The 20923-nt window shown below is 42.6% G+C and overlaps 1 protein-coding gene across 2 annotated transcripts in view; it reads right to left on the reverse strand.

The window, feature by feature from the left end:
* Positions 1-1478: 1478 nt before the first annotated feature.
* The window catches only part of SDK2 (sidekick cell adhesion molecule 2), a 794004-nt gene continuing 774559 nt past the window's right edge, over positions 1479-20923 (reverse strand). For both annotated transcript variants that reach the window (XM_075350684.1, XM_075350683.1), the window contains 2 exons: positions 16753-16879; positions 1479-7539 (listed from right to left, as the gene is read on the reverse strand). In XM_075350684.1, the coding sequence (XP_075206799.1) occupies positions 7189-7539; positions 16753-16879 (478 nt within the window). In that variant the 3' untranslated portion in view covers positions 1479-7188. The remainder of the gene's footprint in view (positions 7540-16752; positions 16880-20923) is intronic.

Consider the following 20923-nt stretch of genomic DNA (forward strand, 5'->3'; position numbering starts at 1 on the left):
ATTTTGCCTTATTATATAGATGTCATATAGTTTAGTTGTGATCTCGTGTCCAAAAATGGGTGAGAATGGGTGTAATATTGGCAGCATAGCCTCGATTTATATATTCCAATTGCTCTTTTTTCTATAGACCGTTAAAGGGATCAATGATCCAAGGATTTTAAACTTTTTGAGCCTCCTGTACAGAATCTTTCAGTATAGCACCCCCGATATATGGCAATAGTGAGATATGCATACTTTTTCCCAATGGAAATGACCAATAAAACTCCATAAAACTGGTGGGGTTTTTGTTTACCTTTTTGGACTTTTTTTTATTATTTACGTACATGTATTTTTTAGCTAAAAATCCTTTTTGGAAAAAGGTTCCATTAAAACTTTGCACCGTTTGCCTTCTATAGCCTCTGTGTTGCTGGCTGCAGAATGAGTTAACGGAGGATCTGTGAGTGAGCTCATATTGATGGGTCCAATGAGAGAGTTTGTCCACACACAGCACTTTATTTTTGAAGTGTTTTTAGTTTTTGCTGCATTTTTTAAAAAGCATCCAAATCTGAAATTCTATGGGTTTCTGAAATCTACAACATGTCAATTCTTTCAGTGTTTTTTTCATCCATAGAAAGGAATGCCAAAGTGCAAATAACAATTGTAATCCTCAGAAAAACCTGCATTTTGAATGCAGCTTTTTTACTGATACAGCATGTTTTGGTTGCAAAAAAAGAAACATTGCGGAAAAAAAAAACATTGCAAAAAAAACCATTGCAAAAAAACCCACTGTGTGTGAACATGACCTTTGTAACTCTTTTATGACTTATTCTGAACTCGTCTCATCTGATTTATGACCACATCAAAGTTGAATAAGCAGGAAACAAAGAGATGGTCAAACAGATCAAATGTTGTAGATTTCTAGCCCCAAATACATACATTTAAGAAAAAAAATGCTAGCTTTTGTAGTAAAGAAAACTTTTGAAAAATGTTACCAAAGACTTATGACTAGTGATGAGCGAGCACTACCATGCTTGGGGCACTACCATGCTTGGGGCACTACCATGCTCGGAGCATTACCATGCTCAAGACACTACCATGCTCAGGGCACTACCATGCTCAAAGCACTACCATGTTCAGGGCACTACCATGCTCAGGGCACTTCCATGCTCGGAGCATTACCATGTTCAGGGCACTACCATGCTCAGGGCACTTCCATGCTCGGAGCATTACCATGCTCAAGACACTACCATGCTCAGAGCACTACTATGCTTGGAGCACTACCATGCTCGGAGCACTACCATGCTTAGGTGCTTGGTACTCGTAACAAGCAGTTGAATGCTCGGATGGGCTCGACTTGAGTACCGAGTATAATGAAAGTTAATGGGGAACTCAAGCATTTTTTCAGAAGATTGCTCGAGTTGCCTATTGACTTCCATTATACATGGTTCACGAGTTGAGCCCATCTGAGTGTCTGGCTGCTTGTTACGAGTATTGAGCACCCAGGCATGGTAGTGCCCCGAACATGGTAGTGCTTGCTCATCACGACTTATGATCCATGTAGTCGGCTTGATCGAGACCCATTCACAAGCTCACATACGCCCGTGTACACGAGCTATCAAAAACCAATGGGAACACAATTGTTAATACGATTTACTTGTCTCCTTCTCCATATAACGTCACATTTTTGCTAGCACATTCCCTGTTTACAGTAGGCGATGTAACAGTGTTTTGCTGGTACACCCAACTGCCATCATCTGTACAACAAATGTGTACATTCTAATTAATGATGAGCAAGCACTACTCTAGCATTATTCCGGAAGAGTTCCCCATTGGCTTCCATTACACTTGGTACATGAGTTGAGCCCATCCGAGTGTCCAACTGCTCGTTATGAGTACCAAGCACCCGAGCATGGTAGTGCTCACTCATCACTACTCGTTACGAGTACCAAGCACCTGAGCATGGTAGTGCTCACTCATCACTAGTCGTTACGAGTACCAAGCACGTGAGTATGGTAGTGCTCACTCATCACTACTCGTTATGAGTACCAAGCACCTGAGTATGGTAGTGCTCACTCATCACTAGTCGTGACGAGTACCAAGCACCTGAGTATGGTAGTGCTCACTCATCACTACTCGTTATGAGTACCAAGCATGGTAGTGCTACGAACATGGTAGTGCTCACTCATCACTAGATCTGATATCAAAGCAGCTGAAGGCAGAAAAATAGATGGAGAAGCCGGGGTTTGGACGCTGCTCACATGCAATTTTTTTACAGGAATGACGTCAAACCCCCTTGAAATTATTTTCAAATATTTATTTTTTAAAATAACTTTATCCAAAATGTAAAGTTCTGAAAGTTTAGTAAAAGGAAACAAAACGCAAAACACAAAACTGGCGGGTCTCACTCATCGTCACTACGTTCACTGGTGAAAAGCGGCGTTTTCATGGACATATCTTATGTAAATCCTTATATCTGACAGCGGTTATCGTATCATGACCTTGGCACCATGGTGGTCTCAGAATAAGAGAAACCTTAAAGGGGCATTTCTACAAGATACTGATAGAGGGTCACATCAGGGGCTGTCCTGAAGCTGGAGCTAACAGGTCCCTGTCCTTATTTCCAGCACTTTGGTTCTCTATGGTAAATAGTGTAGTGCATGCTGGGTGTTGTAGTGTCACGCGTGGAGGATCACACGTCACCACTTTACAGCATCCAATTCCCAGATGCCATCTTCACAGCCGTCCCTATGCCCTGATCGCTCTATGTGATTAGATTAGACAATCGGGCAGTCAGTTCTCATTTAATTAATGAATGAAATGCACAAGATCCTAATCACATTATACCGCCCTGTACCAGTGAAACTGATGGATATTCTGTCCTTGTTCTGATTATTTTTTTCTTCTATTCATTACCAGCCTTGGATATTAACCCTTACACTGGCAAATAAGTGACAAAATGCTCATAAAACCATGACTGACGTGTAGCAGATTCACAAACTTGATATACAAAGGAAAATATTTTGACTGTTTTTTTTTAACTTAAAGGGGAACCTGTCCCCAAGTAATCCTGTAAAAATGATGAATGGGACTATTGTGCACACGAACTACACAGCTCCTCAGAAGTATGTTTATCCCCCTCCCCTGAGGATGCTTAAGCCATTCAGAAGAGCAGGAGAGGAGTCATCAGTGACACTTCGCAGCCAAGAGAATGGGAACTTCCTGGTTCCAAAGAGTCAAGAGGGCAGGGCTTAATTATTTAACCTAGGTTGGTGACCAGTAGTAATGAGCGAGCACTGCCATGCTCGGGTGGTCGGTACTCGTAACGAATAGTGATGAGTGAGCACTACTCTGTTTGGGTGCTTGTTAGTCGGAGTGAATAGTGATGAGTGAGCACTACCATGCTCGGGTGCTCTGTACTCGTAACTAATAGTGATGAGTGAGCACTACCATGCTCGGGGGCTCGGTACTCAAAACGATTAGTGATGAGTGAGCACTACCACGCTTGGGTGCCCAGTACTTGTAACGAATAGTGATGAGTGAGCGCTACTATGTTTGGGTGCTTGTTACTCGGAGTGAATAGTGATGAGTGAGCACTACCATGCTTGGGTGCTCTGTACTCGTAACTAATAGTGATGAGTGAGCATTACTATGCTCGGGTGCTTGGTACTCATAATCATTAGTGATGAGTGAGCACTACCACGCTCGGGTGCCCACTACTCGTAACGAATAGTGATGAGTGAGCACTACCACGCTTGGGTGCCCACTACTCGTAACGAATAGTGATGAGTGAGCACTACTATGTTTGGGTGCTTGGTACTCTGAATGAATAGTGATGAGTGAGCACTACCATGCTCGGGTGCTCGGTACTCGTAACAATTAGTTATGAGTGAGCACTATCATGCTCGGTACTCGTAACTATTAGTGATGAGTGAGCACTACCATGCTCGGGTGCTTGGTACTCGTAATGAGCAATCGGACGCTCGGATGGTCTTAACTTGTGTACCGAGTATAATGGGAGTATATGGAGAACTCAAAGATTTTCCCAGAAGAGTTCCCCTTTGACTTCCATTATACTCAGGTACTCAAGTGGTGCCCATCGGAGAGTCTGACTGCTCATTATGAGTACCAAACACCCGAACACCGTAGTGCTCACTCATCACTAGAGGGAGCCACAGCCTATTCACTTCACCCCATTTGGATGCCCATTGTGCATGTCTATAGGGGAGTCTTTCTGAGAGGAATGGGCATTGTAAGTGTATACACATCTGTAGGTGTGGATGTACTTGTACGGTATCTTCTTCTTCACATTACTGAAGTGACCTGACTATTATCGTTCCACCTATGGGGACAATTTTATTTTCTTAAAAAATGTATTTTTGTGGTTGGCTTTCTTTGCTCCTTCTATAGCCTCTGTGTTGCACTGTCTATTGACTGGTTGCAGAATATTATGATTTTTTTCTGAGCTCGCCTCAACTAATACATGACTATAAACTATATCAAAGTTGAATATACAGTGAAACAAAGAGCCAGTAAAAGGCAAACAATGCAAGTTTTTACACTTTTTAGCAAAAATCCAATTGAAAAAATGATCGGGTGAGTCAAAGGCATTATATTCAGTATTTGTTCATCTTGCGCAACTTTATTACCAAAGGCCTGTGCCGGGGGTGAGCGCAGGGGGGTCCTAGTTCTGGAAACCCGGCTCTATTGTACTGCCGGGGGATAAGAGGACGAGGCTTGGAATTCTAGAAATAATAGTGTTCTACAGTGGACACTTAACATGCCGGCTCAGAAAATACGTCAATCCAATCCACAGATTTGGCAAAAATATACTGTATATATTTTCTTAATTTTCCTTCATAATTTCTGGACTCCGTGATACCCCAAATACCATCCTGCCCACAATTTGGCATGTGAGAAACCTCCGTCATTCTTTCTTGTGGGTAGAGATTAGCATCAAAGACTGAAAGGAGGACTATAAAGGTAGAAAAATTGCCCCTAACCAGCACCGATTTCCAAAACAAGTCTTTTAGGTTTACAAGACAAGTATTTTATACTTTTGGGTTTCTTTTGTATTTTTTTCCCCATTACAGCAATTTTTTGATTTTCCTAATCTCATCCTAATTCCATGGGACAAGATGCTCACGAAAAAGCAATGTCGCTCCAACACTGAATCATTACTTTAAAAGATTGTTTGGGCAATTATAGCCTCATGTATAAAGCCCTTAAGGCCGTGTTCACACATAACATAAATATTGCTTTTGTTCTCTCGTACAGAAAATCCACTGATTTAACAGTTCAAGCATAGTGGATGTGATTTCATGTAAACCTATGCCCGCTGTGCATTTAAAGACTATGTTAAAATGTGGGTTTTTTGTTGTTTTTTTTGTGTGCATTTTTTTCCTATAAGCTTCTATGTGGAGCCTGAAAAAAAATTTAATTTTCCTTCAGACACAGCTTCAAATGAAGAACGCAAAAAATCAGAGAAGATTGATATTGTGTATACTGGTGCATTTACGTTACGTGTGAACATGGCCTAAATGGTTGTCTGGTGTACATTTATCACCCATCCACGAGATTAGATAATAATTGTATGATTGCTGAAACCCCGACCAATCCTCAGGTATGAAATCTCCTGTGTAATCGTAGTGAGCATGTGCTATACACAAGGGGTGGAGCAGTGGCTGCACATGCTCACTACCGCTGTAGTCACACAAGAGATTCTGGGATCCGTGGTCAGACGATATGTTATTTATGGGACAATCCCTTTACGGTACAATGCCTATTATTTGATACACACAGTAGGTGGCACTTTTATAGTGCAGCTTGTGTTATATGCATATTATTACACCGCCATCTCTCCATATTCCAATATAACTATCATCTCTAGGACTGCTGTAAAGTTTACTAAGTCCTACAAAGCTTTCATCCTGATATATAATTTCACCCACTCACAACCCAAACACCACCACATTCCCCTAAGTATAATCCTTAAATTAGTCGCAACTCCACAATCAAGGCGGTTGTCACACTTTGGGTTAAAGTAATGCTCCAACTTTAACCATCTCCTAGAAAACAGCATTAGCTGGCAATACCTTCTACCACTCATATCTTGGAAAGCACTATCGAAGGAAATAGACCCTGCCAAGGAGGTAAAAGTGATGGTGGGGCACCCCACCGATGTCTTGTCAGAAGATAAATAAAATTAATGCATCACTTATCATTGAGATTTCTCTCTGCTAGTAGAAGGGTCTGCTCAATGGAGATGGGGACCCTAGTAACAGGAACGGCTTGTGCCCCATATTCAGAGACGTCGTTCTGTACCATCACCGCCCGCCCTTGGAGAAAGCATTGCAGTATAGGGTGAAGAGGAATGGGGGCACCCATGTCCATCAGCCCATATCAACTGCAGACGCGGACATTACTGTACTCATACCCTTCTCTAGTATCAAATATGCATATGTACAAACAGCCACAAATCCTGGGAGGAATCCAGCCAGGAGCATAGGTTTGATATTAAATTTTGCATTAAAAATGGTAGCAATATCCAAGACATTAATCCGGAGGACACATGGCTGCTACACTGAGACTATAGCGAGTATGATATCGGTGGCATTTGATGTAATTTCCTGCTCCTTTAGTATATAAAGGCTAACATCTACCAATGATTGTACCCTGGTTGGTAGCTACTAGTTGTTATAAATGTTTTATTGTTTCGCCTTCTCCCATATTAATACGTTGAGTATTAGCCCCGGTGCCACTTGTGAAACTCTGGTCCGACCAACGCTACGTCCTCGTGGCACATGTAGGCTTCCATATCGTCCACAATCCAACTGTAAGAACTCAAGGGGTGAGCAATGGTCCTTGGGCAAATCTTCAGTTCGGAGGGAAGAGGTGACCTCAATTCTTGGCGAAACCAAACGTTTGCTATATATGAAGGTGCTCCGAAGATCCTGAAAGAGTACGAAGGTTTCCTTGGTTCATTGCATCCAGCTTTTTTTTTTTGCACCCAAAACCTTTGGAATATTATACATCACTGAAGGAGCAAAATGAAGATCTCAATTCGTAACTGATTGTCTCCAGAAGTCTCTTCCCTCTTCATATCTTATATATGTATATGCATATATACACACATACCTTTTATATATAATATATATTTATCTGCTTCTTGAAATTTAAAGAAACAATGGTAAAACGATGCAAGGTTTGTCATCAAACGAAGGATGAAAAGCCAGCGATTGGGGCACGGGATGATGGGGCGAGACTGCTGGGGGGCCGGTATATGGGGTTTTGCTGGGTTGGAAGGCTCGGAGGCTGCTGAGGGGTTGGAGTCCGGCTGGATTTAGGTCTATATAGGCTGCCTTGTTGACTGCTGTTGCTGTTGGGTATGATACAGTGTTCAGAGTCCTCGGGCTCGTCTGTATAACTGTAGGCATGTGCCCTGGAGATGCCTTTCTGCTGACGTCGCCACGAGTTGTAATAAGTGGGGTCACTGATGTAATGGTTAACAAAGGAGTGGGTTTTCTGTTGGTTCTGGTCCACTTCATATTCACTGTCACTCCCCTGCATCAAATACAAAGCAAAAATAAAGACAGATTAGCACTTCAGATACCCAACTATGTGTCTACCATATACAGTATATGGACACAAGAGAAAATGTCCAGCTTATCACGTGAATATAGATGGAAATGGCTTCCCTGGACGGTGCTCGCGACAAGAGAACCGGCATCACCATAGAAGGAAAAAGATGTCCAGCAACAACGTCCTGGTATATGGATGATTGCTGGGGATTCTGGTTTTTGTCATACTTTGATATTTTACATTTTTCCAAAAAACTACCATTTTTTACCTGGACGTTGTTGCTAGACATCTCCTTCCTTCTAAATATATGGACACAGGTATATGCCCCCTCCAACTTACACTACAGGAGCTTTTTGGACTTCCCATTCTACATCCATAGATATTAATATATAGTCGATCCCTCTACAGATATAACAGCTCTTGCTATTCTGGAAGCACTTTCTTCAAGATTTTGGAGGGGTCTGTGGGGATTTTTGCCCCTTCATCCAGAAAAGCATTTGTGAGGTCAGACCCTGATGTTAAGGAGAGGTTGGGCTCACAATCTCTGTTCTAGTTCATCCCAAAGGTGTTGGATGGGACCCAGGTCTGGTCAGGTTCTTCCACCAAACTCCCCCCACCATGTCTGTATGGATCTTGTGCACCAGGCACAGTCATGGGGAACAGAAAAGGTCCTTCTTCAAACTGTTCCCTCAAAGTTCAAAGCTACAAATATCTAAAATATCTTCGTATGCTGAAGTCTATGCCTTCTATTGACCTGTACCTCTGCTCTGTGTGCATGCTCAGACTGACACTGTGACCTGTCGTTTCAGTTGCTCCCCTCATGGGAGGGATTTTTGAGCGACCGATGGGAGTCTCAGGACCTGGACCTCCACCAATCTACTGTAATCAAAATAAAACTCAAAGCATAACTAAACCTTTATGACTTTATCATAATATTACTAATTAAGAATAATATTTAAGATTTTCCTTAACTAAGGAGCTGAGGCTGATGCCTGATAAACAAAGCTATAGTATTACCCCTCCTGCACCAAACTGTACAGGGGGCACAATGCAGTCAGGCGGGTAACCTTCTCCAGTAAAAATACCCAAACTCCTTCATCAGATGCAGATAGAGAAGTGTGATCCGTCACTGCACAGAACACGGCTCCTCCAGAGTCCAGTAGTGGTGGCTTTAGCCCACTCCATCCTATGCTCGGCATTGTGCATGGTGACCTGCGGTTCGGCATTGTGCTTGGTGATGTACGGCTGCAGCTGCTCGGCCATGAAGCTCCCGGCGGGCGCACTGTTTGTGCTGATGTTTACCAGAGGAGGTCTGGACTCTGCAATTATGGAGTCAGTAGAGCGTTGGTGACTTCTATGTTATACAGAAAGCTGGTTGACATCCAATGACCTCATTACAGCTTTTCCTGAATGCGAAGTCTACCTTGTCATCCAGTTTTCCCTAGCAGCTGACATCTGAGGTTACTGATAGTGAGCACCATGGGTTTACTGACACGTCCAGACTAGAACAGACCAGGAATATCTGGAATGAACATGAAAGCAGGGCTGATATCAAGGAGAATAATCACAAGAGTGATCCACAGGCAGATATGGGTACACAACCCAGGTCCTCGTCCTGCTGACCGGACAAGGATTTAACCCTGTGGAAGAGATTCTGTAAGCTGCGGCCTATTTGCCTTGGAGAAGGTGCGGTTTGTTTACCTTCTCGGCTCATACAGAATAGTGGCGTTCCCATAGTGATGGCATTTTATGCTGGCAGCTCTGACAGGCGGCCAACTGTGCCCGCTCCTATATTTCTAATTCATGTTATCAGTGCGTGGTCAGGTATATCACATTTCTACTATGAGCTAAAAACTGGGATTTTCAGTTTTTCTTCCTGTAATTGGGACAATTAGAGTGTGTTAGTAGTAATAGTCATGTAGGTGTTGCTATGGCTGGAAACCCCATGGCACGATGCTTGGTGTAACAGGGTGATTTGGTTCATAAACGCCCTATTATTCCCATCTTCATAAATGAGTATTGTCGGATAGCGCTTTTAAATACAAGCAAGTTTGCAATTGTCTACTTACTGTTCTTAACCTTAACCTTTTTGTTTACAGCTCATTGCCTTGGTGATTGACCACTGTTTCTATACAGCAGAACATGTGCAGGGCTTACAAGTTCTCTTCTATTGAACTTGTAAGTGCTGTTTTGAAGGTTTCTGGAGCGACCATTAGCTCGCCCATCTTCAGCAAAAGGGCTTACAACTTAAATAGCAGTGGTGGTCGGTCTCCTCAGCAATGAGCTGTAAACAAAAGTGTTAATATTTCAAGAATGGCTGCAAAATTAACTTCTTCACGACCTATGACGTACCAGTACGTCATAGATCGTGTCTCTCCCTTTGATGTGGGCTCACATGCTAAGCCTGCATCTTTCACTGCACATGTCAGCTGATCTGATCAGCCAACATGTGCCTCTGACAGCAGGGTGCAGATCGGAGATCCGCCCGCCGTTGTTAACTAGTTAAATCCTGCTGTCAATCTCTGACAGCAGACTTAACGCTTGTCGGCAGGAAGCATGTCATTTCCCACTCCTACCGACAATGCGGGGTCAGCTGATTGCGGGGTCAGCTGATGACCCCTGTGTCTGTCATGATATAGTTCCTGTGAACGCCGGCTGAGCGCCGGACATTCACAGGAGATCAGCATTTCTGTTGTACAGGTGCTGAAGCCCCGCTCTGTACAACACAGGCGATTGGAGTATACCAGCTTCAAGTCCCCTAAGAGAGCTAGTAAAATCAATAAAAAAACCCAAGTTTTTAAAAATATGAAAAAAAATAAAAAAAACAAAAAAGTTTCCCCCCTCTTTTTGCCCATCAAAAATATAACAATACACATATTTGATATCGCCGTGTTCTGCAATGTCCGATCTTTCAAAATATAAAATAAATTAATCCGATCGTTAAACAGTGTAATAAAAAAAAAATCAAAACACCAGAATTATACTTTTTTTTGGTAACTGCAACATTGCAATAAAATGCAATAAGAAGCAATCAAAACATCACATCTACCCAAGAATGGTATTGTAAAATCGGCAGCTCGGGAAGCAGAAATAAGCCATCACATAGCCCCAGATGCTGAAAAATGAGAATGTTATGGCTCTTGGAATATGGTGACAAAGCGCCATTTTTGGGGGGATAAATTTCTGATTTTTTATTTCACCAGTGAAATATAAAAAAAAAACTATACATGTTTAGTATCTACGAACTCCTACTGACCTGGGGAGTCATATTGTCATGTCAGTTTTACCATATATTGAACATAGTAAATAAAAAACAATTGTGGAATTGCACTTTTTTGGGGATTTTTTTCCCCATTTTCACACTATATGATAAAATGAATGGTTTCATTCAAAAGTCCTGCAAAAAAACAAGCCCTCATAAGTTTATGTTGATGGAAAAATGAAAAAGTTGTGGCTCTGGCAAGGGGACGAAAAAGCGAAAACGAAAAATTGCCAGATGGTGCTGGTTAATAAGCAGTGAAATACAAAAATCGCTTGTTTTTACAAGCACTATCCGGCAATATCCTTTTATGATGATGGGAACAACCCTTTAAGGAATTCGGAGTTCATTGACGAGAGGAGGAGGGGGGATGAGTCCCAGTTTTTTAACCAACTACCGAACCATGATGAAAAACTTTAAATAAAAAGTTTTGTGCCCCTAAATATATTCACGTCTGTCTAGTTAGATGGCTCCAGCTACAATGATGATCATACTGATACTGTCCTTCTCTTACTATTATAATTTTAGGCAATAGAGGGCCCAATTTATCTCTTTCGACAAAAAAAGGCGAAGGGCGACCCTAAGCTTTAGACCACATGCACACATTCACTATTTGGTGAGTTTTTTTACCTCAGTATTTGAGGCGTTAACCAGGAGTGGGTAGTAAATACAGTACAGAAGTTATATCCATGTTTCTATTATACTTTTCCTCTGATTGTCCCACTCCTGGTTTTGGCTACAAATACTGAGGTAAAAACTTCACCAAATACTCAGTGTGTGCACGTGGTCTTACTGCCCCCATTGCTTGAGTACTGCTGTTTAGTGATCAGAGGTCGGGCTATAATATCCTAATCTTCGCCAGCAACACAAGACGAGTGCCAGAGTTCTCTTCTTACTCATTCACCTTGGACCTGGGACTCTGATTTCACAGTCCTGGAGCCTCACAGTGGAGGGAAAATGGTATAGTTTGGGGTATAATAGCCAGCACTAGACTTCAGGAGAACTTTTGCCCACTAAGTAGTCAATGATATGTGATAGTGGCATGCCAAGATAGTTGGTCACAGGCCCCATTGTATGAACCGTTTACTTTCATCGGCTCCAATCTGTGTCTCCACATAAAGGTTTACGGATCCACTGCGATTAGGCAGTGACTATTGTGAAAGCATAGGTGATGGCGGCATGGTTGGGAGGCTAAAGAACCCCCATGCGCATGAGATAAATGTCGTTCAAACCCACAAGTTTGCATAAGTTGCACCAGTCAGCCATCTGATATGTTTTAGGGCCTCCTGACTCTTTCCTGTCAATGAAAAGAAGCTTTGGAATTTTAATGGCCAATCGTTTGTTTTCTGAGAGTATAAGCCACCGCCAGAGGTGGTTGGCAGCAGCTTTCTCCTGCTGGGATGTCATTAGCAAAGAAAAAAAGTCACAAAGCTGCCACCTGGCAATACACCATTACACATGATGATATTCCCTTCTTTTAGACGTTATCAGCTATACACAGAATAGGTGATAACTTGACGATCGGTCCAATCCTATGACTGTCACTACAAGATTCCAGTCCAAAAAGACCGGTGACCAGATGTGTGACCCTTTGCTCTGGTCACTGCCGTAGATAGCAGAGTACAGCGCTCTGCTTTTTCTGGCATTCCTATAGATAATGAATTGAGCAAGTCCGATCTCTGGTCCATTCAGATAAGTAACTTCAGAACCCCCATATTGGTGTGGGTCTCGGCAGTTGAACTCCCACAATAAGCAAGTTATTACTTATCCTATGGATTGGTGATAACGTCTAAAGATTCAAATCTAATATATAAATCTGAGTGTATGTGTGTGTATGACCGCTAAAGGAATCCGCACCGTCACATTCACAATGACAAAATTTTGCACAGACACCTATTTTGACTCAGGGAACATCATACACTATGTTTTGAGGGAAAAAGTTAACCCCAACTATACAGTTCGCCAAAAAACCTGCTTACATTAAAGTCAATGGAGCTGGGAGCTACTTGTCATTAATAGGAGCTCTGATTGGTTTCTATAGGCAACAAAGGACATTCTTAGTGTAAGAAGCTTATGTGTCAGCTAATATGATATCGTTAGAGAGACAGATAAAGAAAGAGACAGAGAGAGAGACCAACAGACAGAGACGGAGAGACAGACAGAGAAACAGACAGACAGAAAGACAGACATAGAGAATAGAGGAGAGAAGGATAGAGAAACAGAGACAGATAGAGAGACAGAGAGAGAAAATCAGAGAGAGAAAGGCAGACAGGGATAGAGACAGACAGAGAGACGGAGAGAGAGGCAGACAGGGAGAGACAGTGAGACGGATAGGGAGAGAGACAGGGAGCGACAGAGAAAGACAGAGAGCGACAGACAGAGAGAGAGAAGCAGACAGGGAGAGAGACAGACAGAGTGGGACAGATTGACAGAGAGAGATACAGACAGAGAGAAACAGACAAACAGACAAAGAGAGAGGGAGACAGACAGAAAGAGAGAGAGAGAGTGGGAGAGAGACACTTAGTTACTATCCTGTGCAACGCCGGGCACTATAGCTAGTAATTTATAAAGGTGGTAATTGCCCCTAAACATGGTAAAACCCTTTAAGGGACCCATCAGGTTCACTGACACTCTTAAATGCTATCTCTGATCTTTCAGTGTATTCCAGTAATATGATTATTGTGTTTTGGAACAGCACAAATCTGAGAAAAATCAACTTATATTCAGCCCGTCCTTGCAGTTACGCCCCCTGGACATGAATGACAGGACCCCGCATTGCCTGTGACTTTATGGTTTACTGTCTTTCTGTAATCTCTCTTCCTGCCACAGTCCTGCTCTGCCGTTGTCTTGCCGAAGCGTCTGCTGTTGGATCGGCAAGCTATGAGCAGAGCTGAGTAGAGTAAACTGCGAAGAAGCCAGCAGTGCGGGGGCCTGTCAATCACGACTAGGGGGTGTGGCCGCAGCTGCTGAACCTGCACTAGTTTTGGTGAGTAAACGCCTCCCGGACTAGTCCTGGCTCAATAGTATACAGCGGGGTGCTGAATATAATTTGATTTTTCTCATATGTGTGTAGTTCCAAAACACAAGAAACATACTGGAATACATGAACTGTCCTTCTCTCTTCCGTGCTGCCCACAGATCAGACTGCGTGCTGGGGAGGGCAAAAGCTGTAAGGTAGCCAGAGGTGTATTATTATTTGAATAGTCTGGGTGAACCCAAATACGTGAAAAATAAAAAAAAATGAAAATATGGCCCCAGTGCTAGTCTAGATGGATCAGAGCAGGGTCTGAAACATGTCTGCATTGTGACACAGGCTGTCAGAAGGTCATACTGCGGGTAAGTAAATACCTGTCAGTAAATTCTGCACAAACACCTGGATTTACCAGTAAAGAGCAGGTCATTGTGTTGTGCGAGACAACCCCAGGCAAAATCATTCCAGAGCAGCAGTGAATGGGTTAAAGTCAATCTCGGTGGATTAGTAGATATGTTCGTGGCTTTTTTTTCTGCCTCTTTCTCACATCCTCCAGCGCCCCGGAGAAATATTCCCGTGACGGCTGCTTTCAGGCGGCAGATTTTCTCTATTTCCTGGGTCAGATTCTTGCTTATTGTCTGTGGAGTATCTAAGGTCTAGACACACCCTGTACAATGTGCGCCTATGCCTGGGAAACTCCCTTTAACCTCAAAAGATTGTCTTTCATGGTGACAATCACGGGTGTTGTGCCGTCGCTGAAATCAATACGTCCTATCTGGAGCAGCGTGTTCTGTCTGTGACTTTCTGGCTCACCATAGCCCCATTATCTTACCTCAAGTGCGCAGAAAGCGATAAGACAACGTAAGATTGTGGTAATTAATAAAGGTGGTATGATGTAAGGATATGACTGAATGGGTGTAGAACCGGTCAGACTAAATCAAAATCATAGAGAGACACCTGTTTACTGGAATGATTCCCAATCCGATGTATTTGTCTGGTAGTAGCATGAACCCCTGAGGAAGCCACCTCCAGTGGCGAAACGTTTGGTGTCCTCATTCATTCCTGATGCCTTTCTGTGACTATACGCAAGGCACTTTATTGCCATATTTACTTATTTTATATTCTTTTCATATTACATAATTTATATATTATCTGTATGTCTATATTGCACTTTTTTTTCCATTATTAAATACATCTATATTAACATCACTCTAGGGCTAGAGTCTATTTTTACCTATTTCAGATATTCATGGCTCTATCGGTTATCATGCCAGTCATTACGGGTTGTGTCCCGATTCCAGATTTTGGTCAAGGAGGTAGGTTCTGGTGCAACATATGTATTATTGATGGGTTTTATTTGTCTATGAGTTTTTCTGTTTGCTACATAAGAAAAATGTAACATCTTTTTTGGACTTTAGGGTGCACCATACTGTAAGACGATCCCCTTTTCCACTGTTTAAAACTTCTTTGACAGTGTAAAGATGTGGAGGGGTAAATATCACTAATTTTAATGGAATAGGACAGAAAAGGGAGACAATAGATCTATTGTTAATGTTTCCCTACAGCTTGTGTATTATGCACATATAGCTTTATAGCACACACAATATATACTCACAGCAGTGTTGTGTATATGTATGCTATGCAGAATCTACAGTACATGCACACGCAACTCAGCTACATGATCAACACACACAGCTCAGCTATATCATCAAAATACACTCGGTTCAGCTGCATCATCAAAACAAAGATCAGCAACAACACACTCAGCCTAACTACATCAACAAAACAAAGAAAGATCAGCTATAACACACTCAACCCAGCTACTTCATCAAAACACACTCAGCTCAGCTACATCACCAAAACAAAGAAAGATCAGCTACAACACACTCAGCCCAGCTACATCAACAAAACACACTCAGCACAGCTACATCACAAAAAAAGCTACAACATACTCAGCCCAGCTACATTATCAAAACACACTCAGCTCAGCTACATCACCAAAACAAAGAAAGATCAGCTACAACATACTCAGTCCAGCTACATTATCAAAAGATACACAGATCAGTTACATCATCATCAAAACATAACCACGGCTCAGACACAACACACTCCGCTACAACACATTCAGCACCACCACTAGATCACATTCAGCTCTGCTACATCAGTCAGCTCCGCAACATCATAATCAAATACACACACTGCTCAGCTGCAATACACTCAGCTCAGCAACATCATCAAAACACACACACAGTGCTCAGCGACAACACACTCACCTCAGCTACTAAAGCTGCGGAGGACCTGCAGCATTCAGACAATTTTTGAAGTGTGCAGGTCCTGGTAACTTTCCTTCCGGTCAACATTGATCTATCTGATCATTGCAGGGCAGGAAAGAGAGTCCTGTGCCGCTTTATACTTCTCTCAGAGTTTGGGGCGTACGATGTGTTGGCATTCTCCTCGGTCAGAGCAAGCTGCCTCCTTTCTTCTGTATTAGCCGCACACACTTTTTAGCAAGATTTGTTTACTTGCTGAAGAGTGTGTCTTATAGTTAAAAACTTACAGTAAATTGATAACATTTAGGCAGTGCAACCTATTTTTTTTCTGAGGTGTCTTTCCTGCTTTTTTACTTACATAAACCTTAGATGTCATTTGGTGGAAGAAGAATAAGACATCTTGGGGTTGGCTTTATAGTTCTTAGCCTTATTCATGTGGTGTGGAAAGGTTGGTGTCTCCCTCTCATGTTACATCTGTAAGGCTGGGATCACATGTGGCCTAGGCGAAGGTTTTTAACCAAAAATGATGTAAAATGTTGACGTGCACCATGTGTGGCTATTGGTTTTCCAAAACTATGTATTCAGACTCATCAGTCATCACTGTCGGAAGTTCCACAGCCAGATAACTGAGGACAAGCTGAGACGCCCATGGGGCAGGTGTCTATCACTAGACATAGCGCTGTTCCCGCTCTCACCTGTGAGTCTGATACCTCCGAGGGCTTTTCTGTCAGGCTGCCGCTCTCTGCAGGAATTAAGTCGTTGTACTTGGCTACGTCCTCATCTGAATAGTGAAGACTCCCGGGACTGGGACGTGGAGGAGACCTGGAAGGAAGAAAAAAAAAATCCCAATGACCCCCAACAGTAAAGATCTGGCAAATACAAAGCGCTTGACCACTATGATTGGGCACTTGGATGCAGCACTATTGGAATTGTGGACTAATACCCAGAAATCTGCTAAAATATCCTTTGTTTACAGGAGATGGAAAATCTTGACAGTTGTCTGGATGTCTTGTATGTTGTTGCTTTTTAGTATTTGTTATGTCAGGGACTGGTTATTTGTAATGCAAATTAATTGTCAGGACGCCAGGAAAATGTTCCCCCGTAATGATCACTTTATCATAAGGAACAAAGTTTCTAGCATTAGGGTTATGGACACCTTCGAATTAAAATATTATTTTCACATATGTTAGTGGTTATCAATACAATTGAACTAATTTTAGGTCTGAAATTGTCATTCCTTCATTCATTTTCAGACCTCCTGATATGCAGTTTGCATCCTGATCAAAGTTTTAGATTTTACTCTTGTGGGAGTGTCCGACTCAGTAATGTAGGCTGGATGTGAGCTTTATAGTATGTATCTTTCTCAGTAATATAGGCTGGATGTGAGCTCTGTGTGTCCCTCCCAGTAATATAGGCTGGATGTGAGCTCTCTGTGTCTCTTCCAGTAATATAGGCTGGATGTGAGATTTGTGTGTCCAACCCATTAATATAGGCTGGATGTGAGCTCTGTGTGTCTCTCCCAGTAATATAGGCTGGATGTGAGATCTGTGTGTCCCTCCCAGTAATATAGGCTGGATGTGAATTATGTGTGTCCTTCCAAGTAATAAAGGCTGAATGTGAAGTGTGTTTCTCTTCCAGTAATACAGGTTGGATGTGAGCTCTCTGTGTCTCTCCTAGTAATATAGGCTGGATGTGAGCTCTCTGTGTCTCTCCCAGTAATATAGGCTGGATGTGAGCTCTGTGCATCCCTCCCGGTAATATAGGTTGGATGTGAGGTCTATGTGTCTCTCCCAGTAATATAGGCTGGATATGAGCTCTGTGTGTCTCTCACAGTAATATATAGGCTGGATGTGAGCTCTGCTATGTGTATTCCTCCCAGTAATATAAGGTGGATGTGAGCCCTGTGTGTGTTGCTTCCAGTGATATAGGCTGAATGTCAGCTCTATGTGTTCCTCCCAGCAATATATGCTGGATGCAATGTCTGCGTGTCCCTCACCGTAATATAGGCTGAACCTGAGCACTATGTATCCTTCCTTCCCAGAAATATCAGTTTGATGGGAGTTCTGTATGCATATCCCAGTAATATAGACAGGATAAGAGCTCTGAGTGTCTTTCCCAGTAATACAGGCTGTATGCAAGTTCTGTGTGCCTCTCCCAGTAATATAGGCTGGATGTGAGTTCTGTGTGTTTCTCCCTGGAATATAGACTGGATGTGAGGGTTGTGTGTCTCTCCCAATAATATAAGCTGGATGTGAGGTCTGTGTGTTTTCCCAATAATATAGACTGAATGTGAGCTATGAGTGTCCTTCCCAGTAATATAGGCTTTATGCGAGCTCTGTGTGTCCCTCTCAGTAATACAGGCTGGTTGTGAGGTTTGTGTGTTTCTCCCAGTAATATAGACTGGATGTGAGCTCTGTGTGTCTCTCCCAGTAATATAGGCTGGATGTGATCTGTGTGTCTCTCCCAGTAATATATGTGAAAAAAAACCTGACCCGCACATCCTAACAGACAAAAATGAAGAGGTGCAAACCATAAATACAATACAAATAGACAGCTGCACTCTGTGAGGGAGAGAGCAGAATCTGAACCAGGAAAATCGCAATGATGGATTTGTAACATTTTTGCACATCACTCAGCTAATTGTAGCCAGCTATGTCTTGGAGTCCACCTCAATAGGCAGATATGGCTGAAAATAATGTCCGACAGAACACATCTTCGTCGACTTCGTCTACATCATTACATACAGGGGATGCTGCTGGCAATAATGTAGATAGTTTTACTGAAATCATAGTGCATGCAAAACTCTTCCCATAATTATAATTACATACAGGGGATGCTGCTGGCAATAATGTAGATAGTTTTACTGAAATCATAGTGCATGCAAAACACTATCCATCATTATAAGGAAATTTTAAATGACTTTTGATCCACTTGCTACATTGGCGAATGGCACTCATTATGGCAATTTCTCAGCCCATGTGAAAGAACTCAGATTTGGATGTCAAATGCATTTATTTCAGAAAACCGGAATACATTTGTTGATAAATCTGCCTTATTGTTTCCCTGCCTCTATAATCCAGCCTATAAAATGTGCAGATAATAATGATAGAAATATTCTAGTAGTGTACAGTATGTAATGTACTGTGCGCTATTTCCTCTTGGTTATCCTCCAGGCCCCTCCTGTATATTTCGAGTCTGTGGATCCTCTGTACACTCTCCGTACCCCTCCCCATGCCAGCCTGTAACACTCCACAATACTTCTCTTCCCGTTACACAAGAGCTGCTTATACGGTTACGTCTCTAACAGAGCGGCCTTTGTGATCCCGGCAGCAGGAGGACTCCATGAACATTACCAGGACGAGACGTGAATATCAACAAGCAGAGACAACTTATAAAACAAGCCGCACCCTGTGCCAACCACTTAACTGGAAAGTGGAGGCTTTTGGCTCGAAGACTAACGCACTAGAGAGAAGAAGAACACCGGAACTTCACCGGGAACAAGAAATGAACTTTTCATCAATTGCTTTGTAAGATTTCATAAACTTTTCTACAGCTTAGATTAAGTGCAAATTCACGCCCATCCTCATAAATACTTCTCACTATACTGTTTTATAAGTGAGGTGGCAAATCTGGGGGGAGGGGACGCAGAGCCCAAATACACAGGGGTCCTATGTAAATCCTGCAAAAAATGTATAAAGCACCCTCAACTGAAAATTTCAAGGGAAAGATGGTTCAGGTATATTGAATACTAATGCCTGCTCACCTTGTCTTGTAAAAATGAGCAAAGGCCTGGGTAGGGACAGAAGTGAAATCCAAAAGCAACAGGTGGACCAGAGGTTGGATACTGCAATTATTTTGCTTATCTCTAGCTATGTCATAACTAGTGATGAGCGACCACTACCATGCTCTAGTGCTGGGTACTTGTAACAAGCAGTGATGAGTGAGCACTACCATGCTTGGGTGCTCGGTACTTGTAATGATTAGTGATGAGCGAGCACTACCATGCCCAGGTGCTCGGTACTCGTAACTAGTGATGAGTGAGCACTACTGTGCTCTTGTGCTGGGTGCTTGTAACAAGCAGTGATGAGTGAGTACTACCATGCTCGGGGGCTTGGTACTCATAACGAATAGTGATGAGCGAGCACTACTATGTTCGGCTGCTCGGTACTCGTAACAATTAGTGATGAGCAAGCACTATCATGCACGGGTGCTCATAATGAGTAGTGATGAGCAAGCCCTACAATGCTCGTAATGAGTAGTGATGAGCAAGCCCTAGGGAGCTCATAATAAGTAGTAATGAGTGAGCACTACCAAGCTCGGTACTCGTAATGACTAGTGATGAGCAAGCACTACTATGCTCAGATGCTCGGTACTTGTAACGAGTAGTGATGAGTGAGCACTACCATGCACGGGTGCTCGTAATGAGTAATGATGAGCGAGCACTACTATGCACGGGTGCTTGTAATGAGTAGTGATGAGTGAGCACTACTATGCACGGGTGCTCATAATTAGTAGTGATGACTGAGCACTACCATGCTCGGTACTTGTAACGAGCACTGATGAGCGAGCACTACCATGGTGCTCATAACGAGCAGTTGGAGGCTCGGATTGGAGTATAATGGAAATCAATGGGGAACTTGAGCATTTTGTTCTGGCAATGGCTTGTTTCCTCTCCCTATTCAAAAACACGTGCCCACCTGGCTGATCTGAGTGAGCAAGAGTGGTGGGGTACAGCAGAAAGATGCTCGGAAATCCTCCAATGTGGCTGAATTACTACAAGGATGATGTGGCCAAAATTCCTCAAGAGCATTGTAAAATACTCATTGCCAATTATCGCAAATGCTTGATTGCAGTTGTGGCTGCTAA

Source organism: Anomaloglossus baeobatrachus, chromosome 5 (genome assembly GCF_048569485.1).
Source record: "Anomaloglossus baeobatrachus isolate aAnoBae1 chromosome 5, aAnoBae1.hap1, whole genome shotgun sequence".
NCBI lineage: Eukaryota > Metazoa > Chordata > Amphibia > Anura > Aromobatidae > Anomaloglossus > Anomaloglossus baeobatrachus.